This window comes from Dermochelys coriacea, chromosome 7 (genome assembly GCF_009764565.3).
Source record: "Dermochelys coriacea isolate rDerCor1 chromosome 7, rDerCor1.pri.v4, whole genome shotgun sequence".
NCBI classification, from domain to species: Eukaryota; Metazoa; Chordata; order Testudines; family Dermochelyidae; genus Dermochelys; species Dermochelys coriacea.
The window spans coordinates 26,071,575-26,095,587 of NC_050074.1; the positions used below are offsets into that span (position 1 = coordinate 26,071,575).

At 40.3% G+C, this 24,013-nt stretch overlaps 2 protein-coding genes across 17 annotated transcripts in view; one reads left to right on the forward strand and one right to left on the reverse strand.

Annotated features, from left to right (window-relative positions):
* Nucleotides 1–24,013, forward strand: part of TASOR (transcription activation suppressor) — a 55,523-nt gene that overhangs the window by 9,868 nt on the left and 21,642 nt on the right. For all 13 annotated transcript variants that reach the window (XR_005293902.2, XM_038409189.2, XM_038409190.2 and 10 more), the window contains exons 3-15: nucleotides 2,057–2,149; nucleotides 3,498–3,570; nucleotides 4,784–4,875; nucleotides 5,294–5,452; nucleotides 11,160–11,287; nucleotides 13,709–13,740; nucleotides 15,284–15,389; nucleotides 15,850–15,953; nucleotides 16,042–16,145; nucleotides 16,384–16,456; nucleotides 16,562–16,636; nucleotides 20,807–21,523; nucleotides 22,686–23,125. Coding sequence is in view for 12 of the 13 variants with exons in the window: in XM_038409189.2 (XP_038265117.1) it covers nucleotides 2,057–2,149; nucleotides 3,498–3,570; nucleotides 4,784–4,875; nucleotides 5,294–5,452; nucleotides 11,160–11,287; nucleotides 13,709–13,740; nucleotides 15,284–15,389; nucleotides 15,850–15,953; nucleotides 16,042–16,145; nucleotides 16,384–16,456; nucleotides 16,562–16,636; nucleotides 20,807–21,523; nucleotides 22,686–23,125 (2,196 nt within the window). In the remaining variant the exon portion in view is untranslated. The remainder of the gene's footprint in view (nucleotides 1–2,056; nucleotides 2,150–3,497; nucleotides 3,571–4,783; nucleotides 4,876–5,293; nucleotides 5,453–11,159; nucleotides 11,288–13,708; nucleotides 13,741–15,283; nucleotides 15,390–15,849; nucleotides 15,954–16,041; nucleotides 16,146–16,383; nucleotides 16,457–16,561; nucleotides 16,637–20,806; nucleotides 21,524–22,685; nucleotides 23,126–24,013) is intronic.
* CCDC66 (coiled-coil domain containing 66) overlaps nucleotides 7,695–24,013 on the reverse strand; it is a 97,958-nt gene continuing 81,639 nt past the window's right edge. For 3 of the 4 annotated variants that reach the window (XM_038409195.2, XM_043520023.1, XM_043520026.1), the window contains one exon: nucleotides 7,695–10,689. The gene's annotated coding sequence lies outside the window, so the exon portion shown is untranslated. The remainder of the gene's footprint in view (nucleotides 10,690–24,013) is intronic. The other variant, XR_006283052.1, reaches the window with a different exon arrangement.

A 24,013-nucleotide genomic window follows, 5' to 3' on the forward strand; every position in this document is an offset into this window, starting at 1 on the left:
ACTAAATTAGGGATCTTTCAAAACATAACATGATTCTTACTAATACACAATGTGAAATATAAAGAAATACTGTTTACAAACCATATTATTAGTCCTTTCTCTTGGAAGTTCTCATTTCTAGCAGAGCTAACCAGATTTGCAATAGATGAAAACAGCAGAAATCTTTTGGGAGAGGGTTACTGGTGCCCTCTTCTTTGTTCCCTGCCAAATAAAAAAAAGGGGGGGGCTTGCTAATTTGATCTTGCTACCTCCAAAATGAGGGAAATGGGTTGAGTGTCACACTTCTGTGTACCCTACCATTTCTATTACGGAGGCTTCTCCACTTGACTGACCTGCCTGGCTTCTGAATAAAACAGACTGGTTGCTGTGAATATCATTTGAAATAAGGTAAACACAAAATTTAATAACACTATATATAGGAAGTTACTGATAGGAGACCTACTATGATTTTTCTCTTCTCTTCCACCCCCCCCTTCCCTCCCCCAGTCTAGATTTAAACTTAGTGTTAATGGAAATTTTTTTTAAGTCTTTCCAAGAGAGACCTCAGAAGATTGCAGTGCAGAAAACAGCCTGCAACATTTAAATCTCGTTTTGGTCATAGCCGAGCCAGTAACCAAGACTGTGCTGCTTCAGAAGTCTGGTATCCAGTTGCAGAATCTGGCCCAAAATGTCCAGACTGCTACTGTTCCAGCAATTTTACTACTGACTATGCTTAGAAATTTCATGCTGCTGGTTCGATGTCAGGAATATCTTAAGAGTTTTATGGTGGATGAAACTCTTGTATCCTGAATTGAGTGAAATGAAGTGAGGGAAAAATGTGAGGAGGAGCTAGTGCCAGTACTACTGTTTTGAGAGCTGAGCTTCTTTGTGCTTCCTGTTTCTTTCAATTTTGAGGTGCATAATTAATGATTGTAAATTAATGGCGGTATCTTCCAATACAGGTTTAATGCCTTTAATATGTGGGGTAATTGTCTATTTAACTTTTAAATATTGCTCTCGCACTAAATCATATAATCTTTTCTAGATTTATAGTTCTCTCAGAAGCAGTGGCAAAACAAGTTCAATAGTTGAATTAGAAAATCCAAGCAGTGTGACTTGGTTTAAAACTAACAAGTGGTCATAAAAGTACTGTGCTGAACCCTCTTGAAGAAAAAACTGATTTGTCTCCTCGCTGCCACACCAAAAAAACCTCACTGCATTCTATAATGCCACCGGACCCTCGCTAGAACACGGGATTTGGGATCCATGCGCGGTACTGCATTAATGCGGGGACCATGTTAAAAATGAATTGCAATTAAAGTAATTAAATTTGGGATCCATGGCTGCGACTGCGTTATGCAAATTCACGCTATATAGACGCGCGTTCTAGCGAGGGTCTGTTGTATAAAGTCACATTTTACTAGCTTGTGTATTGTCTTGTTTTCAGCCAATTCACAAACTGTTGATTTCTTGAGTGTTTTTAGACTACGTAATTTGGCTGAATACTACAGAGTTTTCAAGCATGGGGAGAAGAATATAGCCTTGTTAATGTGCTTCTCCTTTTTTGAAAATGAAAGCACTAGTTAAAGGGCAACTTTTTTTTTTTTTTTCCTTTTTATTCTGTTAAAATAACATGGGTCCAATGCAAACTTGCTGGTAACTGTATCAGCTTTTTGTAACTGAAGAAAACAAATGGATAGCAGTGAGGCAAGACTAACAAAGTATGAAATTTGGACTTGGCTTTTGTACAACAGAAATCAGGGGATCAGAAGTGGTGATCAACTTCTGAACCATGAGACTTGCATTCCAGTTGCAAGTTCTCATATCGTTTTGATCTTAAGCTGAATGCTGCCCCCTCCCATACCCTAGGTGAAAGGATACAGACTCTTCTGAAATTGTTTATTGGAAACTGCTGAAACATTAATCTCCATTCAAATTGGTCTTTTGATTATTTGCACCTGGATCTGCCAATGTAGACAAACTCGGCCAAATTAGGCTTCTTGGAAGCCAGGTGGCACTTGATCATGCCAATACTAGTTTCTTCATTGCACGTATTGAGACTTTTGTTTGATAATAGTTCACAGAAAAACGCAGAGAACTGAAATGTGATGGTCGCCTAGAAAAAGAGCTTGTTGAATCCTATGCGTTTCTGATGGTTGATCGACCTCAGGTGAGAAGAGACAAGTTTTATAAAATAACTTTTTTCATTTTTCTTGTTACTCCGTTGGGATGGTCTTTCAAACAGAAATGTTCATTGATGACTTTAGGATTCACTAACTACTGATATGTTTTCTGCATCTGCAGAATTCCACACAAGGGAGCCATAGTAATTACAGAAGAGAGGAATCTTGTCACAGAACTGACTTATTATGCTGTGGAATTAATAGGGCCCCAGTTACAAATGTTTTGTTTTTCTTTACCTTTTGGGATCATACCTCTTAGACTAATGTTTATTACCAAAAAAAAATGTGCATTTGAAGTTTTTTACCTATAGTGTGTTTAAATCTTTGGCTTTTTTTAAATATACATGGTCGAACACCTCAGAAAGGGGTATTGCCTGCTTGATTTTGAAACTTTTTGGGGGGATCCCTGGGCAACTTGTACTGTTTTTCTCTTGACATGAACACAAGGGAGACCCCCCTGAAAATTGTGTGATTTGTTGGCAAGTTGGAACTATTGCAATGAGTCCCTTCTTTTGGATGTAAAAGTAGGGAGAGTAAAAATAAGATATCTTCATGCTGCTTTCTGGGATGTATGTCCTCTGTGATCAGACACTGTGTCTGTCCGTCCGCAAGAGCCCTACATAATATGCCATATTTGCAACCACGATGCTATAGGAAAGGCACCATATTGGATGGGGCCCTTCTCTTGCCACCTTTTGATGAATGTAGAGTGGAGGAAGAAAAGATTCCGTCTTCTCTTTACCTTTATGATATGAAGAGAAGTCTTAAATTTGTAATTACTACTTTTTGAAGTGTGTGGCTGTTGATCAAGCACGTCTTATTTTTCAGATGGCTATGGCTAAGTTGTATAGATCTATACCAATAAACATATTGCCTCTACATCAAACATAACTATCAACATTTGGCATGCATTAAAGTTTATGCCCTAAGATGGGGTTCTTAAACAGGGAATTGCAAGATTATTACATGGGGAGTCGCAAGCTGTCAGCTTCCACCCCAAACCCCGCTTTGCATCCAGCATTTATAATGGTGGTACAAATTATAAATACTTTTTAATATATATTTAAGGGAGGTTGCACTCGGAGGCTTGCTCTGTAAAAGGGGTCTCCAGTACAAAATTTGAGAACTACTGCCATAAGAGTTGTACAGTAACACAAAGTACAACTATAATTGAGATTATGCTAATTTTGTATTCAGTATTTGGCATAGAAATATAATTTAGAGTATGCAGTCTTAAAGGAGAGGTTTATTAAACTGTTGCCTGTTCCACTCGTATACTAACTTTACTTTGCAAATATGTATGCATCTAAAATTAGATATATTTGTTCAATTCAGGTGCAAAATATATGTGAAAAAGGGCTACAAGCGGGCCATTCCAAAATAACAATTCTTGGCAGTCCTTCCATGGGTAACTATATCTTTGTCTCTTTTTCTTTCTATATATTTACATCAGCGTGATTTTTTTTTTTTTAAACTATCTGAATAATGTGTATTACTTTAAACCGATTGTCCTTGCTATAGAATTTCCCAAAATTCACACTTGCACTTCAGGAAAAATCCCACCCAGCTGGCTTGAGGTAATGACCTTTGATTCAGGAGCAGTCCAGTTCACAAATGCATGAATTAAGAAACAAAATTAAGCTTGTCTTAAAAATGGCTTTCACAGAAGTAAAAATGAATTACCCAATTACAGAATTTCAGGTAATGTTCTAGGCATCCTTAGGCAGAATTCTAGTCATTTTTGGGGACAATTGGAAAACCAGATTGAGGGAAGCCCCTGTGATCTGTTTAGCTTGAAGTTGTAGTTCTGCACTCCTGCAGTTGTCTGTAGATCAAAGAACTGGTTGATGGCACCCATTTAACACCTTCCAGCATAACTATACCCCCCCAACTCAGCTGAAACTCTACAAGGAGGCAAACAATGGGGGGAAAGGGTGAAGGAGCTGCAGAGGGCTAAAAGACACAGCTCTGGCCAGGAGTCTGTACTGTGCCCCACCAGGACCCAGCCTTCCCTATAGCTTGTCAGGGATCAGGTGTCCCAGGACCATGGCCATGTGGGGAACTCTCTCTACGGTTTCACTGTCATGGCCTTGCTCAGTCCCTTACCAGCTACAGTGTGTGACAGCCATCCCTGGGCAGGAAACATTTTAGCAGTACGGTGGCCTCCTCCACAGCTGGGGCTTGTCGTCGTCCTTGCAGTCCTGGCTGGGGACCTCTGTTCTGCTGGGCCAGGATGACTGCAGCCACTGGCATGCCTTGTGCCCTGATGTTTTGAGCTTCTTGGCAGCACAGGGAGCCCCCTGCAGCAACACTGTCAGCTCTGCCCTAATCCCAACCCTACAGCTGTAAAAATAAAAATTGGTTCAAAGAAAAAATCTAATTCTGGTAAGCCTAACGGTGGAATGAAAGGTGGCTGAACACACTGCTGTGCTTCTCATCAAGCATTTAGTCTGTTTTGCCCATCCATGTAGCTACAGTATTGCTACAATTTTACTAAACTAATATTTGTCTTATTATAGAAATGGCTATAACTTTTGTCTTGCAAATTAATTTCCTAAGTGTAGCATTTTAATGTTCAGAACCTTTGTTTTCTTAACTTTGTATTTTACCTTCCTCATCAGGTGTATATCTCTCCAGATATGCTGATTTATTACAGGCTAATCCCCTGGAAGCTGGAGCAACTGGTGATGTGATTATTTTTAAAATAATAAAGGTAACTTCTACTCTTAGCTTTTTATCTTCAAAGGCTGCATTTCTTACTACTGAAGCTTTCTTTCTTTTGGTGGCTTGTTATAGAATTCTGCTACTTGTTTGTTTTTGGAGAGAATCTGAGTATACAAGGCTCTGTAGTAGGAAGAAAATGTGTAACCATTTTTATTTAAAAGCATACATGGACTTTAGTAAACCACAGCTTAGCTTTTTCCCTGCAGATTTAATTGGTTTGTTTTTGTTGTTCCTTCAACTTTTTGGTTTTTCTCCAAAAAGATGGAATGAGAATGACTTTTATAAATACTTGTAACTAATTGTCAGTTACCTCATTCTTACAGTGCTGCTGTTCTTAATTTGTAGCTGCTCTAATAACTGATATAGTTAAGAATATAACCCTGCAATTCTTCTTTTTTGCTCTGTAGGGAAAAATGAAAAGCATATATGACCACATGGGTGTGAAAACAATGGAATCAACTGTTAAAAGTGCATTAGATCCAACACCAAAGCATGAGTGCCATGTTTCAAAGAATGCTAATAAAGTAAATTCCTTGTTGGCTTATAGAGCATATGAGCTTACTCAGGTAGGAGAACAGCTTCATTTATATCTTGTATATTTGTATCTGTGAAAAGAAAGCATGGTGTAGTAGTGGTTAGATTTAAACACTTCAGACAAGGAGTCAGATGTGGATTACCTGATTACCTTACTGTACAGGTAAGATATTGACCTGTTCTAAAACCTTACATATACCTCCATAGTTTTTCATTCTGTTGTAATGAAAACATTGTAAGTGGTCCTGTATCACTTTGCTAAGCTCACAATAAATTTCTCTCTCTAAAATATTATCTTTGAGTATATGTCAGCATGGATCCCACTGTAGGTGAGCATACCCTTACATGTATAAGAACAGAGTGGTGTGGTGTGTGGGTGTTTTTTTTTTTTTTTTTTTTTTTTTTTTTTTTTTTTTTTTAAAATAGTGCCTTGATCAGTGTACATACCCTGTCTCTTCATACTCCTGTACAGGGCATGCCCGCCTCCTCCCTCAATTTCCTCTAACCACCCATAGCAGTGAGATGGAATTTGGTGAGTGTCTGACCCTACAGCTGCTTGTTGGCTCAGGCTAAAACTTTTCAAGTCTTCTACTACTTCTCATTTTCCTATATTTTGACTTCCAAGGACTGATTCAAATTCTCTACTAGTGAAACCAGCGCGCCCTTCTCCCCCCCCCCCCCCCCCAAGCATCTCGTACAGGGCTCCATAATGTGGTAGACAGTAAATCTGCCAACTTCAAGTCTTATCCATCCTGTGATGGAGTAATCCCCCTGAACAATGGACACAGGAGGGGTGTGTGTGTGTAATATTCCCCCCTCTTTTTTGGGGGTGGGGTCAGGATCTCACATTTCATATGCTTGTCATTGTCTGCTAGAATGAACTACTTCAGCTTTGTGATTTGCATTGTCTTGAACAGTTTACAAAGGTCTCCTCGGACCACTAAGAGACAAGCTCCTGAGTTTTGCTTGCCAAGTCATTGCCGCATTGAACAGACAAGTGATGACCAAGACCATTGTGGAGAAGACTGCACCAAGAAAAGACCAGGCATCGACATGGCTCTGATGCCCTTGCACTAAAGCAGACCTCAACATTAACACTGAAACTGGTACCTGGATCCCTGGTGTTAAAATATGGCACTGAGAGGAGCTGCTGTGACTCCTTTGCGGATCCGTTAGTACCATATAGATAGGAGCTTATATCTTGGCACCCCATCAGAACGTTCTAAACCCTCACTACAATCTACTTCCAGGGAGACCATCACATCATTACCGATGTTCTATTTGGTACTGCAAGAATTTAGGTATTCGAAGAACTTAACTGTAGTGGAGAAACTACAGTCTCTGTTAATCATGGGTACAGCGGATCCCTTGGTACCGAGACGAGTCCAGTCTCTGACTGGACACCCATTTATAACCTACATGATTCATCACCATTTTCATTTATGGCTCCTCCACTGCTCTATAAGGAGGAGGATGAAGGGGACTTTAATTCCATCTATTCAGCCTCTTCAGTCTCAGTTCAGGGTCTCCTACCCATTCTCTGCAGGCCACAGAAATAGGGAGGAATCTAGGACAAGACATGAAATGTGGTGGAAGAAACACTGGATGCCACCCTGCTTTCCTGTATGGACACCCTCTAATCCCCCCCACTCCCCGTGGTCATGCTGGGATTTCTGGGATGCTTACAGTCAACAGTTTCTAGGGCTCTGAGCCTAGGATGCTGGGATGAGGGAGAGACAATCGCTCTACTACCTCAGAGCATTTCCTCAGCAGGGGAGATGTTTGAGGAACAAGAAGCTAGAGCAGATGAGGAGGCTACTCCTCAAACCACTATCTCCTCATCTTTAGCTGATAAAGCTGTAATGCCCCTCCACCATCTATGGCTGACTTTAAGCAATTCCAAGACATCATCAGGTGCATGGCAGACTCATTTTTTCAGATGCCATTCACAGAGGTCAAGGAGTCACCCAATAACTTTTGTATTTTCCGGCTTACAACACTGACCTTCTGATCAATGAGGCGATACTGGATCCCATGAGGACAGTTTGATGGATTCCAGCAACAGTGCCACCAACTTGCAAAAGGTCTGATAAAGGACTCAAAATTTTTGTTTTTCATCCCTCTTCTAATTTGCAGGTAGTGGAGGCAGTAAAGGACCAGGGAAAACTGCATCATGCCAAGGACCAGAAGCATCTCTAACTTTTTGAGTGAAAGTCTTATTTATTGGCAACACTCTGACTTCAGATCACTAATTACCAGGCCAATTGCATGAACTACACAAAGTGTAAGCATTTATTGAGAACCTCCCTTTGGAACAAAGAGTAATTTTAAGCTTTCACTGCCGAAGGACAATTATCAGCCCAGACATCTTTCCAAGTGTCCTTGGATGCTGTAGACACTGTGTTGCCCATTTCATCTTTCTGATAGCAGTCATGCACAGGGCATCATGGCTTCAGCTGTCTGGTTTCCCAAAAAGACCAAAAGTATGGTGAAGAACTTTCCCTTAGGTGGGGTTAAGTTGTTTTCAGAGAACACAAATAAGTCCCTCCATACTCTGAAAGACTCCAGAGCCAGTCTGCGGTTGCTGAGAATTTATACCCCTGCAATCAAGAGAGAGAGCTTAGTGGTAGATCACACACTGCCTAGTGATCCCATCAGATACATTTCTCCAGGTTCTAGAGACCCACTGAACCACCAAGAAAGAAGCTCGGGTTCCAAAGGAAGAGAACCATAAACTTACCTGGTTCAAGTACACAACTAGCTTCATTATCAAAGCATCAGTTTTGTTTGCTGGTTGAGGGTGTGAAGCCTCTTCACTCTAGCCTGCCAGCTACAACAGTTTGCCTGCCTGCCTCCCCCCATTTGGAAGCCAGCTCTCCCATTTCTAACATGCATGGGACTGGATTACCACAGACAGATGGGTTTTGGAAATGATTATGTTGGTCTGTGTCATCCACTTCACAGCCCCCATTCCTCTTCAGGGACCCGTTTCATGAGTTCCTACTAAGAAAGGAAATAAAATCCCTCCTTTGCTTAGGAGCAGTTGTCTGTCGTGGTTCTACATTAACTCACTCTGTGAGTTAATTACTCCTACTAAAGAGAAATGCAGCTTCCAGCTCACATGGCAGCTTGCACCTTCGTCATGCAATGTTACGGGTGGCTCAGGATAGCTCATGAGACCCAGCTTCGATTTAAACAAATTTCTGTTCCATGACAGGTGAAAGATTCCCTAGACTGGTAGCAGAATCACCACAATGTCGGGACCGACATTTCTTGGGCCAGTACTGATGGCCACCATACTATGGAATGCATTGCTATTTGGATGGAGTGCATATCTGTGTTCATACAGTCCAGGGGACATTATCACCTCAGGAGACCAGTCTCCACATCAACTTGGTGGAACTACAGGCAGTCAGAAATGTCTGTCTCCGCCTTGCACTTCCCTCAGAGGTAGATCAAAATCTTGATGGACAATGAGGCTTGCATGTTTCATATTAACCCGTGGAGCAGAGCGAGATGCATATCTCTCTGTACTGAAATAAAAAAGTTATGGAATTGAGGTATAGCCCATCATATTCACATTTCAACAGTGCAACTTCCTGGAATACAAAACATCATGGCCCATGCTCTCAGCAGAGGCCTCTTCCAGGACTCTGAAAGAGAGCGAGACCATTGATCCTGGACGCTATATTCTGAATGTGGAGCTGCCTGGAGGTGGCTTTCTTTGCCTCTTCCACAAATAGGAAGTGTTGTCTGCTCTGTTTGGGGGAGGTGGCCTTTGGCAGATGCCTTTCTCCTTCCTTAGACAAAGGGGCATGTAATTTCCATATTTTTCTCAACACTTCGGATTCTAAAGGTGAAGAACAAGATCAGGCAGGACAAATGATAGGCTATCAGGATAACTATGTGGCCAAGACAAGCATGGTATAAAACAACATTACCTGTTTTTAATTGTCTCCTTGTTCAGTAATCTTCCATGCTTTGCTTCTCTTAAGATGCAAATTGTATCCCAACCTAAAGATTCTTTATATTGGCTTGAAGAATTGGGAAATTTTGAGGCCTTCATAGTGCATCCTCCCTTTACAGTATTTTCAAGGAGTTTCTGAACTTGTACAGCCCAAATTCCTTCCTAAGGTATTATCGGAGTTTCATCTGAACCAAACCATACATTTTACACCCTCCACCCCCAGCCCCCAAACTCTGGTCAGGAAGCTTTTTCTGCATACCTCTGATCTCCAGAAGAGAACTGGCTTTTTATCTCAATAGGACCAAACCATTTCAGAAGTCTCCTCGACCATTTGTCTCCATTGCCAACAGATCTAAAGGTTCCAGTGTTTGCACCCAGAGACTGTCAAGGTGGATTTTGGGATCTATATTATTGTGTGCGATGAGGTTGCTAATGTCCAGCCTCCTGCTAAGGTTCTAGCCTACTCCCACTAGGTCTCAATCAACATCGATGGCCTTCCTTAAGGATGTTCCAGTACTTGAAGTCTGTAGGACTGGTATGTGGTCTTCAATACATGCTTTCTCCAAACACTGTGCCTCTTGGTCCATGCCTCTAGAACTGATGTGGCAGTGTAGTTCTGTCATCTGTACTAGATTCTTATCCAAAGCACTCTCTTCCTGGGGATGCTGCTCAAAGTTACCTGAATTGGAGTACCCTTAGGACACTTCTCAAAGAAGGAAACTTTTTACTCTGTGCAGTGACTGTAATTCTTCAATATGTGTCTCTTCTTTCCCCCCTTCCCCCCCCCCCGGTGCTCTACTACCTGTCCTCCTCCCTTCTCTGCTTTGGAGTTTTCTTTGTGGGACTTTGCAGTAGAGCAGGAACTAAGGGGTGGTTCACTCATACAGCCCTATATAGTCTAGGTGTGGGGCACAAGGATGCATAGGGCAGATGCATAGATTAAACAAGCACTGCTAATGAAATCACCAGTTGAAGGCACATGGGCATTTGAGCACTGTGGGGGACACATCTTGAAGAACTACAGTTATTACACAGGATGAATGACCTTTCCTGTAAATGACTTGTGTAGCCTTATGTAGGAACTCTGTGGCAGAGGAAGGGATAGAATCCAATTCTCTGGCAAGTAGTCAACTCCCTTAAACACAATACTTTCTCTTCTTGTAGTGCCTTGCCTCATTCAGTACACACCTTCAGATTTCTGCAACAAAGGAAGCTGATTCCTGCAGCTAAGTCTCCTGTAGTACACAACCTTGGTTGATCCCTATAGCAGGTCCATTCTGTGCACTGAATAAAGCTTTGTGCCTATAGGAAAAATAGTATATAATGTAATTGAAGAGTGATATAATAGATGTGTATAGCAGCTGAATTAAGGTTTGAGTGCTTGACTTTGAAACCTTAATATTCTGTTTGAAGTAGGTGTTTTTAATGTATAATTTCGATTGAAAAATGTGTATGAATTTGCATTTTTGTCTGTGCTATAGACTCTAGGCTTCATAGAAAATATTTCTTCCAATTAGTAAAATTAGCTTATGGTTTTTAAAATGTACTATGCTGTTCATTTTTTGGCATAATTTAATACTTTAAAAGCATTCATTTCTGGATTATTTAAAACTGTTTTGGCTAATAAAGATACAGGACTTCTGAGGGATGGCTGTGAAACTAGTGGCACACTTTCTTAAACTGGAAACTATCAGCTATTGGTAACGTTGCAAAATACAAGTTGAACAGATTTCTAATTTAGTTAACATTTGTGCTTTTGCTTCTTTTATTAGTACTACTTTTATGAATATGGCTTTGATGAAATAAGACGAAGACCAAGACATGTGTGTCCATATGCTGTTGTTTCATTTGCTTATAAGGATGAAATGGTACAAGTACCAAAGTTTTTGCCCCCATCAAGGTAAGATAGGATGCATGTTTTATTAAAAAAAAAAAAAAAAAAGTCAGTGTTGAACACTTGTAATCCCTAACGTACTCAGTTTAGCATTACTGTCCCCAAACAGTGGTGCTGCATGCATATTTAACATTGCGGAAATTGAGGGCTCACTGTTCAGAGCCTTCAAGCCCACTATGAGAGGTGGTGAGTTTTGGTTTGTGCAGCACGGTGACCTGTACAGCACATAATTCTGTTGCTTTTCTTCCCCTCCTCAAAATTATGCTGCCCAACCAGAGGGGTGTTTAGTTTCTGTAAAAACTCCTTCTAAATTTTACAAAATATTTAAAATCAATTTGAAATCTAGTCTTCGTATAAAAATAAATTTAAAAGTAGTTTCATGTATTCTGTCTGACAGCAAGTCCCACACCAATGTTCGTGTTCTTAAAATATGTTGTTCCACTCTTGTAATAATGAAAAATCTTGTCTGAATGAGCCACACAAATAGGGAAAATCTCCTATTGTACGCAGGAAACAGACTATGTACAAAATGTGTACAAAGTAAACTGAAAAATGGATTTTTCAATTATAGTAATCTTTTTGTGGCTTTTGTAACAGAAGTAGGCTTAAAGCATCTGACCAGCTTCAGTAGTAGTGTCCCTTTTTAAAGTACTGTATGTATATTTGTGCAAATTACTTAAGAATTTGGTAATTCTGTGGAGACAGGAGGCAGAAAGATTGACTTATTCCCAGCAAAGGCATTTCTGTATTTGATCTGCCAAAATTTGAAATTGCCCCCTGCGACTTAAAAGATTCACATAGGACATGGTTTTCAGATGCTTCTAAAAATCCCAGCTTTAATTTCATTTTTCCACCTACAAAATCTGTTTTATAGTAACTTATCCAGTGAGATGAAATGGGGTGCATTTTTTTCGTTATGGAAGATTGCTGTTGGGTGATTAAAATAGTTGTCATAGAGCATTAGTCAAACTGGAACTCTCTCTCTCCCAACCTGGCATGGAGAAAGGGGTTTGTCTAATCCAGAGGTGGGCAAACTACAGCCTGCGGGCCATATCTGGCCCACAGGACCATCCTGCCCAGCCCCTGAGCTCCTGGCCTGGGAGGCTGTCCCCCGTCCCCTGCAGCGGTGCAATGCTCTGAGTGGCAGGGCTGCAGAGCCCGGCCTGACCTGATGCTCTGTGCTGCCAGCCACCCGTGCTCCAGGGAGCGGGGGGGGGGGGGGGTGTTGGATAGAGGGCAAGGGTGTGGATAGGGAACGGGGGGGTTGAATGGGTGCAGGGGTCACGGGAGGGGCAGTCAGGAAGGAGAGGAGGGGTTGGATGGGGCAGCGGGGGGTGGTCGGGACAGGGAGCAGTGGGGGTGGATGGGGCAGTGGTCCAGGGGGGTGGTCAGAAAGGAGAGGGGGATTGAATGAGGGTAGTGGGGGGCAGTTAGGGGTGAGGGGTCTGGGGGTGGTCAGGGAGAAGGGGGGGTTGGATGGGGTGATGGGGCAGTTACGGGTGGGGAGTCCGGGTGGGGTGGATGGGGCAGGGGTCCCCGGGGGACTGTCAGGGAACTGTGGGGGTTGGATGGGGCAGGAGTCCTGGGGGTAGGGGGGCTGTCAAGGGGCAAGAAGCAGGGAGGTCGGATGGGGGCAGGGGCCAGGCCATTCCTGGCTGTTTGGGGAGGCACAGTCTCCCCTAACCAGCTCTCCCTACAATTTCAGAAACCCGATGCGGCCTCAGGCCAAAAAGCTTGCCCACCCTGGTCTAATCCCACTCTGTCATGGAATGTCCACCTTCTCACTTGGTTGTATGCTCCTCCAAACCTTTATCAGAAGTACAGTAGCCTTTCTTTAGGGGTAGTATTGTTGTGAAGAGAGCATCCAGCTTCTCTACTGCTCCTGAAATACGTTGGCTACTAAAATATTCTCTTTGGACTACTCTAACTGTAACTTCTGTATTGCTTTTAACTGTATATGTGAAGCTGCTCTGAAAGATATGGTTAAAACAGTACAACTCCCTAGTGTGGATGCAGTTATACGGTTACAAAAAGTGCTTAATTGGGATAGCTTATTCCTATAAGTTACACACTGAAGCTATACTGGTATAATAGCATACGCACTGGGGGGTCGTTTGTACTGTTTTAACGATATTGGCATAAAAACTGATATGGATAAAGCAGTACAAACACTGTTTGTAGGCAAAACCTTTGCTTGTTCACTCTTCTCCTCCCCTCCCCCCCACCCCCATGTATGTGTGTGTTGCCCCAGGAACTCTGCTAACGTAGAATTGGAGGATACGTGATTGCAGTGTTGCTGTCCTGAGAGACTTGCCAACTAATAAAACATCCTAAATCTGAAGGTGGTTGTGTGTTTGGTGGGTGTGCGGCAGGGTTAATTGTGTATAGAGAGAAGCTTCTGTTTAACTTTGTCTTGTTTTATGTTAGGTCAAACAGCTTTAATACAGACAGAAGCACAGGTAAGGATAAGTTGTACTATAATGCTTGGCTTTATAATTAATGCATGGCATACTTTTTGTCACTTGCTCTATTAGCTTTACTTGTGCTCTATTTGGATAACCTGTTTTGAGTCATTGTAGTTAGAGAATCAAGAGTAGATATTGCCTTTGGTGTAATTGATCTAAGAGTAAAACACAAATTGATCAGTGTTGATAACATTATGGTGTGGCCAGTTAAAGTGGTTTGGGAAGCAGTTGGAACCCAAGGGGTAGTTTTTCCTATTTCATATTACACTTGACGCTCAAAACAGTAATGCAAGAAAACATGCTGCCTTCCTGTATTGTATAAAAACTGCAAAAGATCACTAACCATACCTGTGGTGGGATTGTGTTGTCTGAGGCAATTTTCCTGCTCTTATTAGCTAAAGTTCTTTGACAATTGATACAAAAAGTTCTTTTCTGTCGTACTAATGAAATACAGCCTCCTGACTTCCATAACTAACAATTGATTTTTCTGTCACTTGACAAAGCACATTTGTTTTACAGTATCTTTAAAATATATGTAAATAGACGAAGAGCTACAATATTCTAATACTGCAGTGACTATCCAGTAGCACCACAATTACAGCAGAATTTCAGTTTTCATTTTTAAAAAATGTAGCCCTTTATGGTTTTAGAAAGAAACTTTTGGGTCTGTGATCTGGAGCAGTGCTGCTTTCTGGAGTTTGTAGAGAACAGGAAACCGCTTTAAAGTCTGAACAGTCCCCATTTATTTCAATGGAGAGTCCACTCTGATGCCTAACCATGAAGAACATGTATCACTGTACCTAGTACTTCCTCTGCTATCCAGTTCAGCAAAAAAATCTAGGAATGAAAATGGAGAAGGGTGGAGAAGATCTAGTGGGTTTGTGAGGTACTGTCTGTATCCCTTGGCACTCCCATTCCTCTATCCTCAGTGCAATTGACAGCTTTAACAAAGTCAGAGTTTAACTGTTTGGAGTCAGGTCTATGTGGCTAAATGCCATCATTCCTAGGTGAAAAAGGATAATGCCTCCCTAAACCCCAGCAGTTGTGTTTTCTGGGCATTGTAGAAGGCTGTATCTTCTTTCACTAGGGAACAACTGGAACAATATCCAGGGATTTCTCCTTGCTATTCTGCCCAAGTGACAAGTTTTTATTTCTCTGCTACTTCTGTGCAGAGACTTCACGCTCTCCTATCTTTGCGTTTTTCTCTTCAGTCTTGTCCACACTGGTTTGGTTTGGTTTGGTTGTTTGCTTGCATCTCTGCTAGTGGAAGCACTGTGTAAACAGGACAAAGCTAACTTTTCCCATCATATTGTCTAGATCTAGTCTGAGCAAGTAAGACAATGTGGTGGTAAAAATTGCCTGTGCCTTGGCTACTTGTTCTTTTCATTGCCACCAGCAGTAGAAAACTTCCCAAAACTTAGGCAGGCTGCCTCTACACTTTCTTTTGACCCTCTCTCCCTTCAGTCTCTTACAGTGTATCTTCACTTGTTTTTCATTTTTCTTTTTTTCTTTCCCCCTTCCCTCACTCTTATCTTAGATAAGACTAATTACACCTTATGGAGAGGTCAGCTTTTGAATAAAGGGAAGCTTTTATGCCATGCTGCTTTGAAATCTGCAACACGTCCTTTCCTTCCATGTAAACTGTAAGTATTTGATTTGAAAACAAGGTTGAAAAATATTGGTGTTTAAAAACTTTTTTTAGCAGAATCTGGTGAACTCTGGCCAGTTTGTTTAATTTTTAAAATTTAATCTAAATTTACTAGATAAAATTTTCAAGTTACTTAGGAACACAAGTCCAACTTGGGTTTCTAAGTTATTTAAGCACTCTGGAAAATAGTGTCAATTGACACATGCATTTGGTTTAAACAAACTTTTTTTTTTTTTTTTTTTTTTTTTTAAATGACCAACAGGCTTTCTCTGCAATTCCTGTTTCACTGGTAGAAAACTTCCCTGACTCCTTTTTGTTTCAAGGAATTAATTTTCAAATGAGTGTAGTTTAAAAACAAAACCAAACACCTTTCAGTTTTTATTTCATCAATGAGACTAGGACCATGGGGTTAAAGAGAAGTTGATTTTTTTTTTTCCTTTTCTCTTTGATTTCAGTCCTGAGAAGCTTAATATTGAAACTGTTATGAGCATTGATCACCTAAAGAAGAAAATTGCACCAGCATTGTTTTATAAAGAAACTTATCTAGGGGCAAAAGAAGGTAAACACTTGTCTTTTTGAACTAAAAATAACTTCTGTATATAAACGTGAATTTAAGACCACTTTTTTTTTTCATCCCCTCTAATTAGTGTGTAAGAGTGGAATGTACTGTAGCCTTTATGAAGTTGTGGAAAAGACCAGGTCTGGAAGTAACTTGGAAGGCTTACTTCAAAAACTAGAGAAAGAGAAATTAGTAAGTAGAACATGTTTTGACTCTCTTTCGGGGGGCGGGGGGAATTCTGTAATATTTCAAGAAAATGGAGAGCATCTCTCTTCTTGCTAGCAATACATCAGATGTAAAAGGATTGTTTTTCAGTGCTAGTGATACATTGGAGCTTGTTAGCAGTTAACAGTTGTTACTGTTAGCAAACCAATCTCCTAATCTTTGGTGCATACTTCATACTAGATATACTTTTTTCTTGAAAACACAGGTTCTTGTTAAACCACTTGGGGACAGAGGATATCTTTTTCTTCTTTCTCCTTGGCAAATGACCTCCCCATATGGTATGTAATTTTTTTAAAATACTTAATGGTCTTTTGAAATATAACTGGCTTCCTCTTAATAAATTACATAATTCTATTTTTTTTTTATTTTTTTTTTTTTTGTAGAGCACCAAACTGGAAGGTCCCGCATTCTACAGGCATTGTTTCTATTTCAGGAACCTAGAGGTATAGTGACTTCAAGTAAGTCCATTGACTTCTGATTGCCTTCTTTGGTTAGATATAGTTAATATGCAGTTGAGGTGCTCCTCTACAGAGCTTAGTTTTAGGTCAGGGTTGCTGTTCATAATGCATGAGCATGAAAGATCATAGATCGATTTAGATATCGGTGTTTGCAGGGCTAGCACTATCAAAAAAGCCTTTTGACTCTTTTGTTACTTAGTACAATAGTTCAGTTTTTTCTGTTTACCTTTATGAAAGGGAGCAATATTTATTTCACTAAGTTCCAGTAGAACTAGCTATCCATCTGTCCTTGAAGAGCACCTTTTTATTATGATGTATCATTACAGCTACACACTTAAATCATCAATTAGTTTTGACACGGAATGCCCTACAGCTATATTTTGTCCCTTATGTAACACCATTAATTTGGTTTCTTGAAGTTGTGCACTAGGACACAAATCATGTTCTCAACTCAATAACTGAGCAAACAAAATGTGCAGAGATAAGCCTAGGATAATCAGTTACCACTAATACCACTAAAAGGAACTGAACTTAATAGAACTTTAATAGATACATCTGGAATGTAACTTGAATCCACCATTCAGAGTTGAAACTTTTCTGCTTCTAGTATTACTGATTGAGCATGTACATGATGTACACAACTTGATTTGAAATAGTCCACACATTAATGTAGTCAAAATCCAGCCTTTCCCTGCATTTTACTTTAACAAAGGAATTAATAATCAAATTACATGGTTCATCTCAAACCAGGGTTCCTACCTCACCTACGCCTCAGATCCCTTCACATTCTAGAGTAGCCCATGTAAATATCAGGGAGATGAATGACTTGCTTATATCTTTCAGCTAGGAATATACCACAACTAAACACAGTGGGGTCACAGGAGGACGCTACCAGCCTGCTGCACTAAGGGATCTAGTTAGTTCTCTACTACCATATAATATTTTTCATAGTTATTCAAATTGATTTTATATTGCCTCCAAAAACATACATGTGGGTCAAAATAACTACTAGAAATGGATCCTTTAATAAAAAGTGGTATTTCATAACCCAACATAAGAATGGCCATACTGGGTCAGACCAGTGGTCCATCTAGCTCAGTATCCTGACTTCTGCACAATGCCAGATGCTTCAAAGGGAATGAACAGAACAGGACAATTGCCAAGTGATCCATCCCCTATCATTCAGTCCTGCATCTGGCAGTGAAGAGGCTCAGGGACACCCATGTCATAGGCTTGCATCCCTGACCATTATGGTAAATAGCCATTGAAGAACCTATCCTCTGTGAACTTGTATAGTTATTTTTTGAACCCAGTTATAGTTTTGGTCTTCACAACATCCCTTTGCAGCAAGTTCCATAGTGAACCTATATGTTGTGTGAAGAAGTACTTCCTTTTTGTTTGTGTCGTTTTTGTTTTGTTTTGTTTTAAACCTGTTGACTATTAATTTCATTGGGTGACCCCTAGTTCTTGTGTTATATGAATGGGTAAACAACACTTTAATTCACTTTTCTCCACACCATTCATGATTTTTATAGACCTTGATCATATTCCCCCTTAGTCAACTCTACCTCCCCCCCCCCCCCCCTTTGTACGGAAGCGGTTCTATATCCTTAATCATTTTTTGTTGCCCTTCTCTGTATCTTTTTTCCATTTCTGATGTATCTTTTTTGAGATGGGGTGGCCAGAACTGCATGCAGTATTCCAGGTGTGGACGTACCATGGATTTCTGTAGTGGCATTAATGATATTTACTGTCTTATCTATCTCTTTCCTAATGGTTCCCAACATTCTTTTAGCTCTTTTGACTGCTGCTTACACGTTGAGCGGATGTTTTCAGAGAACTATCCACAGTTACTCCCAAGATGTTTCTTGAGTCGTAAAGCTAATTTAGACCCCATCATTTTGCCTGTGTAGCTCGGATTGTTTTCTGATATGCATTACTTTGCATTTATCAACATTGAATTTTATCTGTCATTTTGTTACCCAGCCACCCAGTTTAGTGAATTCCCGTTGTAACTTTTAGCAGTCTGCTTTCAACTTGCATATCTTGAGGAAATTTTTTATCCTTTGCAAACTTTGCCACCTCGCTGTTTATGATTATGTTGAACAGTACAGGTCCCCATACAGATCTTTGGGGGACCCCGCTGTTTACCTCTCTCCATTCTGAAAATGGACCATTTATTCCTATCTTTTGTTTCCTGTCTTTTAACCAGTTACTGATCCATGAGAGGATCTTCCTCTTATCCCATGACTGTTCAATTTGGTGAGGGACATACTCAAAGTATTTTTGAAATTTTAAGTGTACTATATCCACTGGATTACCCTTGTCCACATGTTTGTTTGACTTCCCTCACAGAATTCTAATAATTTTGGTGAAGCAGCTTTTCCCTTCACAAAAGCAGTGTTGACTCTTCCCCAATAAATTGTGTTCATCTATGTGTCTGATAATTCTGTTCTTTACTATAGATTCAACCAATTTGCCTAGTACTGAAGTTGCGCTTACCAGCCTATAATGCCAGTATCACTGCTGGAAGCTTTTTTTTAAAAAATGGTGTCACATTCTCCACTCATCTGGTACAGCTGACTTTTTAAGTGATAAATTACATACCACAGCTAGTAGTTCTGCAATTTCATGTCTGAGTTCCTTCAGAACTCTTGAGTAAATACCATCTGGTAGTGATTTATTACTGTTTTTAAGGGGGGAAAATTTTAGGCTCTCTGACTTTCCCTCCCTCCCCAGGACCCATCACCTGTTAATATTTATATTGTACTATCCCATTACCAGCTGGGGACCAAAGGTCCATTGGGCTAGATAGATGCACTGTGCATGTGTATGATTAAGACAGAGTATAAATACAATAAATGTTGAGACACAACAGGTAGATATTGACCTCCCTTCTACCTTTTTTGTAACTGTAATTAAAGTAATAAGCAATAATTGCTGCACACCACACAATAGATAAAGCTTTATTAGAGATGGATTAGCTCCAAAAAGCATTAGAATATTGTTCAATAAGTGAATTGCAGACAATTTTTCAGAATACTAACTTGGAATTGTTCATCTCTTTCCGGAGGGGAGAAATGTATCTGTCAGGGCTCTATCCAGAAACCTAAGGAAGATCAGATCTTTTTACAGAAATTAGGTGGGGTTGAAAATTAAACTGACAAAGAAGAGACAAATTCCATGATAATGGACTAAGAAAGGGCTGGATTTCAAACAGAGCTAGGGAATGTTTGAATCCAGGGTTTAGATTTTTGTGCCCATCTCTACTCTCATGCCTTAGTTTTTGTCGTCTTTGACTTGTCAAAGAGTTTGACCTGGTGGGTGAAGTCTCCACTTTGTTTCTAATTTAGAAATCTTAATTAGGACTAGTCTTAACTGATGGTTTGGCAACTTTTACTCTCAAAAAGGAACTTGTGAGCACAGGAGCTATGGGTGTGGGAAGCTGTAAGAGTATGAGATACTAAATCAACAGCTTTGCGAAAAAATTCTCTGAAGTGATTAATCAGTGGCAGACAGGCTGAAATAAGTTAGTATAGCAGGTGCTGGCATCCAAACTGTGTGCCATTTACTGTGAAAACCTGTCACTTTTTTTTTTTTTTCTTTTTTTTCCCTCTTCATTTGTGTCCTGGCTTCTTTGAACATTTCTAAGACTTGCTCTGAGAACAAACCAAACACAAAACTAACGGCTGGCTGACCTTATGGATTTTAACTTCCAAAGGATTGGGGCATTGCTTGAATAGATGGAGAAGGGAGGAACACCTTCATTGCAAGGGTGATGAGAGCAGTATGAAAGTATACGTAGAAAGGCAACAAGTGGTGGTGAAGGCCTTTAGTCTGATCATGTTAATCAGACAGTCCATCTTCATTTATTTTTATTTTCAGGAGTGAAAAATTAGGGGAGGTGGGGGGGAAGTCTTTGCTATCTTTCTGTAGTGAACAGTATGATCTAATCATGTTTGATAAATGTCTGTAGCTGCTTTTTTTTTTTTTTTTTTTGGGGTAACTTGATTTTTCCTGAGGGTAATCTAAAGACTGGATTTAGATAATCTTGCCATAGGTATAATTGCCAGAAAAATTGAAAGTGTAATAGTTTAGCAGCTATATATTTTTGTCACCGCTTTCTTAATGACTTGTTTTAATCATGGGCTCTCTTTCCTTCCATTGCAGCACAAAAAAATGTTCCCTTCACAGCACAGAAAAGTTCAGCTACATCAGTACAGCAGGAAAACCGTGAGATTATGCCAAAGCTCATGAAGTTCATTCAGTCACTACACTTCGCTTTAATTCAGTCTCGTAAAGACACTACTGCAGACTTCAATACTGTTGTGGAAAAGCATATAAACGAATATTTGAAGCGAAGCATTAGTGGGTCTAGCAAATATAGGGAGTTTGTATTATACCCTTATGAATCACGGCTGGATGACAGAAAATTTTTGTATCCTGCTCCAAAAAACAAATCCCATATTGACAGCTGCTTGCGTAATTACATCTTTGGTGCTGAAGCCTATCAACTGCCTGTTTCTAAAGCAAAAGAATTGATGGAGGGAAATCAGAAAGTTCAGCAGTTCAGTCCCATTTCAGATTATGAAGCCCCAGAAGAAGAAACTGACTTTGCAAATGCAAAAACTGGGAAAAGAAATGGTTCTAAATGTGATGGTGCTGCTGCCAAGCAAAAACCCCCTCATCCTGGGGACTATGATCCTGATAGACTCAAAGAGCTAATTAATTTAATTCAGTGCAAGAAAAAAAATGTTGGTGGAGAATCTGATACAGAAGACACTAGAAACAAAAGTGGACTGAAACGAAGACTACACAGTCATTCTGAAAATCTGCGGAAGCATTTAAAAATGAGTGAATCTTCAGAAATTAGTTGCCAGTATGAAGGTAAGAAACGTAATTAATCTAGAACTCACTTTTTAAATAGTAAAATTATATTGAAAACTTGAAATGGAAGTGCTTTAGGCCTTCAGTGCTTAAGACCATTGGAATAACTTCGTTGCTTAGTGCTGTTCTGTTTCTGCACAGTTCCTTCATTCATAAATGAGTAGTGTGACAGATTCATAAATAAAGGCATGATTGTCATTGGACACCTTTATAAATATATATAACCTCCTTCCAGCAGCCATGAGCACCAGCAACTCCCATTGATTTCCACAGAAGCTGCTGCTGATCTGCATGTCTAGAAAGAAGACCAGTGGTTTGCTTATAAAAGGATATATTTTGGAGGCTGTAGATACCCACATGTTCTGTGCATTTAGGGTCTTTATACAGATTTTTGGGTATCCTAATATTTTTCTGTAGAATTTAATATTTTAAATGTGTGTAGCCCTTTATGGTTCCAGTGTGGTGTAGCAGTCTACCTGAATGTGCAGACAAAGTGAAAGAGTAACTTGGAGAGGCATGCACTGCTGTCATGCCTCTTGATGGTGTTTAAAACACTGAAGTTCAACATAACTGACACCAGCACTGCTAACTATTTAATTTATCTTGGCAGAAGCTTAACTAATGCTCTTATCCAGTGTTGGTGAATGTTGCATTTCTTGAAAGAATGTTAACCAGAAATAAGCTTGAAATTATTACATTCATAGGTTCTGTTTTTATTGTTGTCCCCACACACCTAAAACAAAAAATGAGCATAGGGCACTTTTCTCTGCACCTTTTACCGCCTCGGCACAAGATAATAGATCACAGTTTTGCTAAAAAGGTTTTGATTCCTGGAGAACGTCTTATTTTTACCTTTTTCTTAAATTGAAAAAAAGCACCTCTTGGCCTGCTGTGCGCACATGCACTTTCTACAGCAATTGAAGTTCCTGGTGTTGCCAGCAAGTAGCTCACTGAAATAGGGCTGATCAGATCTGGGGGCAGACTTGCAGCCCTAGGAAATTGCTGCCTTATCCCCCCCAGTTTAGTCCAAATTTTCTCTGCATGTGAACTATGTGACTTTACTCTGGAGCCTGGGAGGATGTTTAGAAAGATTAATTGGTATTGAATGGCTCTTTTTCCCTTCCCATTCCCTCTCTCTCTCTCTCTCTCTCTCTCTCTAAAGGAGGAAGAACCTCAGAATCGCCACAGTCTGTTTTCTCAATAATTACCGGTCTTGGTGGACATGACACTGACTTGAGACAACAAGATGTATCAGACCCTGCAGTTACAGACACACATGGTCTCATTAAGTTGCTCTTAGAAACACTAGCTAGTGCAGGACACTTGGATTCGTCATTGGCACGGTCTGTTAACCAAGCTTTAGGATTGGACACTGATGAAATGGAGAATTTAAGGCAAAAACATGAATATGAATCAATTCCAGCACAGGATAAGGAAGAACATGTGCTTTCTAATATTGCACAAGCTGAAAATGTAAACTTTAAGGATCCACATAGCCCAGTGATGTTGGAAACGGAAGCAACATGTTTAGCCTATCCTACAGATGTTGACCTAAGGCTTTCTGCTAGTGAAGTAGGCATTGACCATACGCTGCGTATAAAAGTAAGTATCTTCAAGGGAAAAATCCAGTATTACTAGGATGCCTATTAAGTTGTGAAAATTTCTTAATCATTTAATTCCTATAAATTGTATGCAAGACTTCTGTTCTTAGGCATTTGTTTCTCCACATCTTGGAGCTTTTATATTTCCCAGGAGCCATACTGAAAAGTCAAGTTCTCTGTACACTTTTTTTTTTTTTTTTTTTTTTTTTTTTTAAATACTTGCTCCCGGCTATTGGGCCCATTCCTCTCCTTTCAAAAAATAACTAAAGAGAACCTTGAAAATGAGACCTACCTGTAGTCTAAATCTGTTCTGGCAGAGCTTTTCAACTTGCTTGTAGGGGAGCTCCAATAATATACAATAAAATTGCTGCTGTTCCTTGCTTAAGCAGGTAGCTGCCTGTTAAATTTATAGACTTTTTGGTATCTTTTTCACCCTAGGTAGGAACCGCCATCACTAACCATCCTCCTTTCCACCTCTTGCAGGGATCAGACATTTTTATTCAGCCTCTTAGATGATTCATGGTGGTGTGGCTTCTCTGTGCAGTATCCGGGGTTGTATTTTATGGGAGCAGGCATGGTAATGATTATATAATGGGCCCCATGTGCCCCTCCTGCTTAGTCACCTCTTTTCTCTCCAGAGAATGGAGAGATCCACTGTGGTCAACCCTCTACTACCATCCCCTTGGGATGGCATTGGATCCTGCTGGGATGAGGCCCGCTACACTTGGAAGCACAGTAAGGAGAGGCTGGGAGCCCAAGTTCCTAGATCCAGCTGGGAAGGGTATTGTGCAGTCCTTAACTGCTGCCTTCCAAAATGCTAAGCACAAAGGATCTTTCTTGTCCTGGTTTACTCCTGCAGTCAGTTTTCTATGGGCAGGTTAATGTGCTC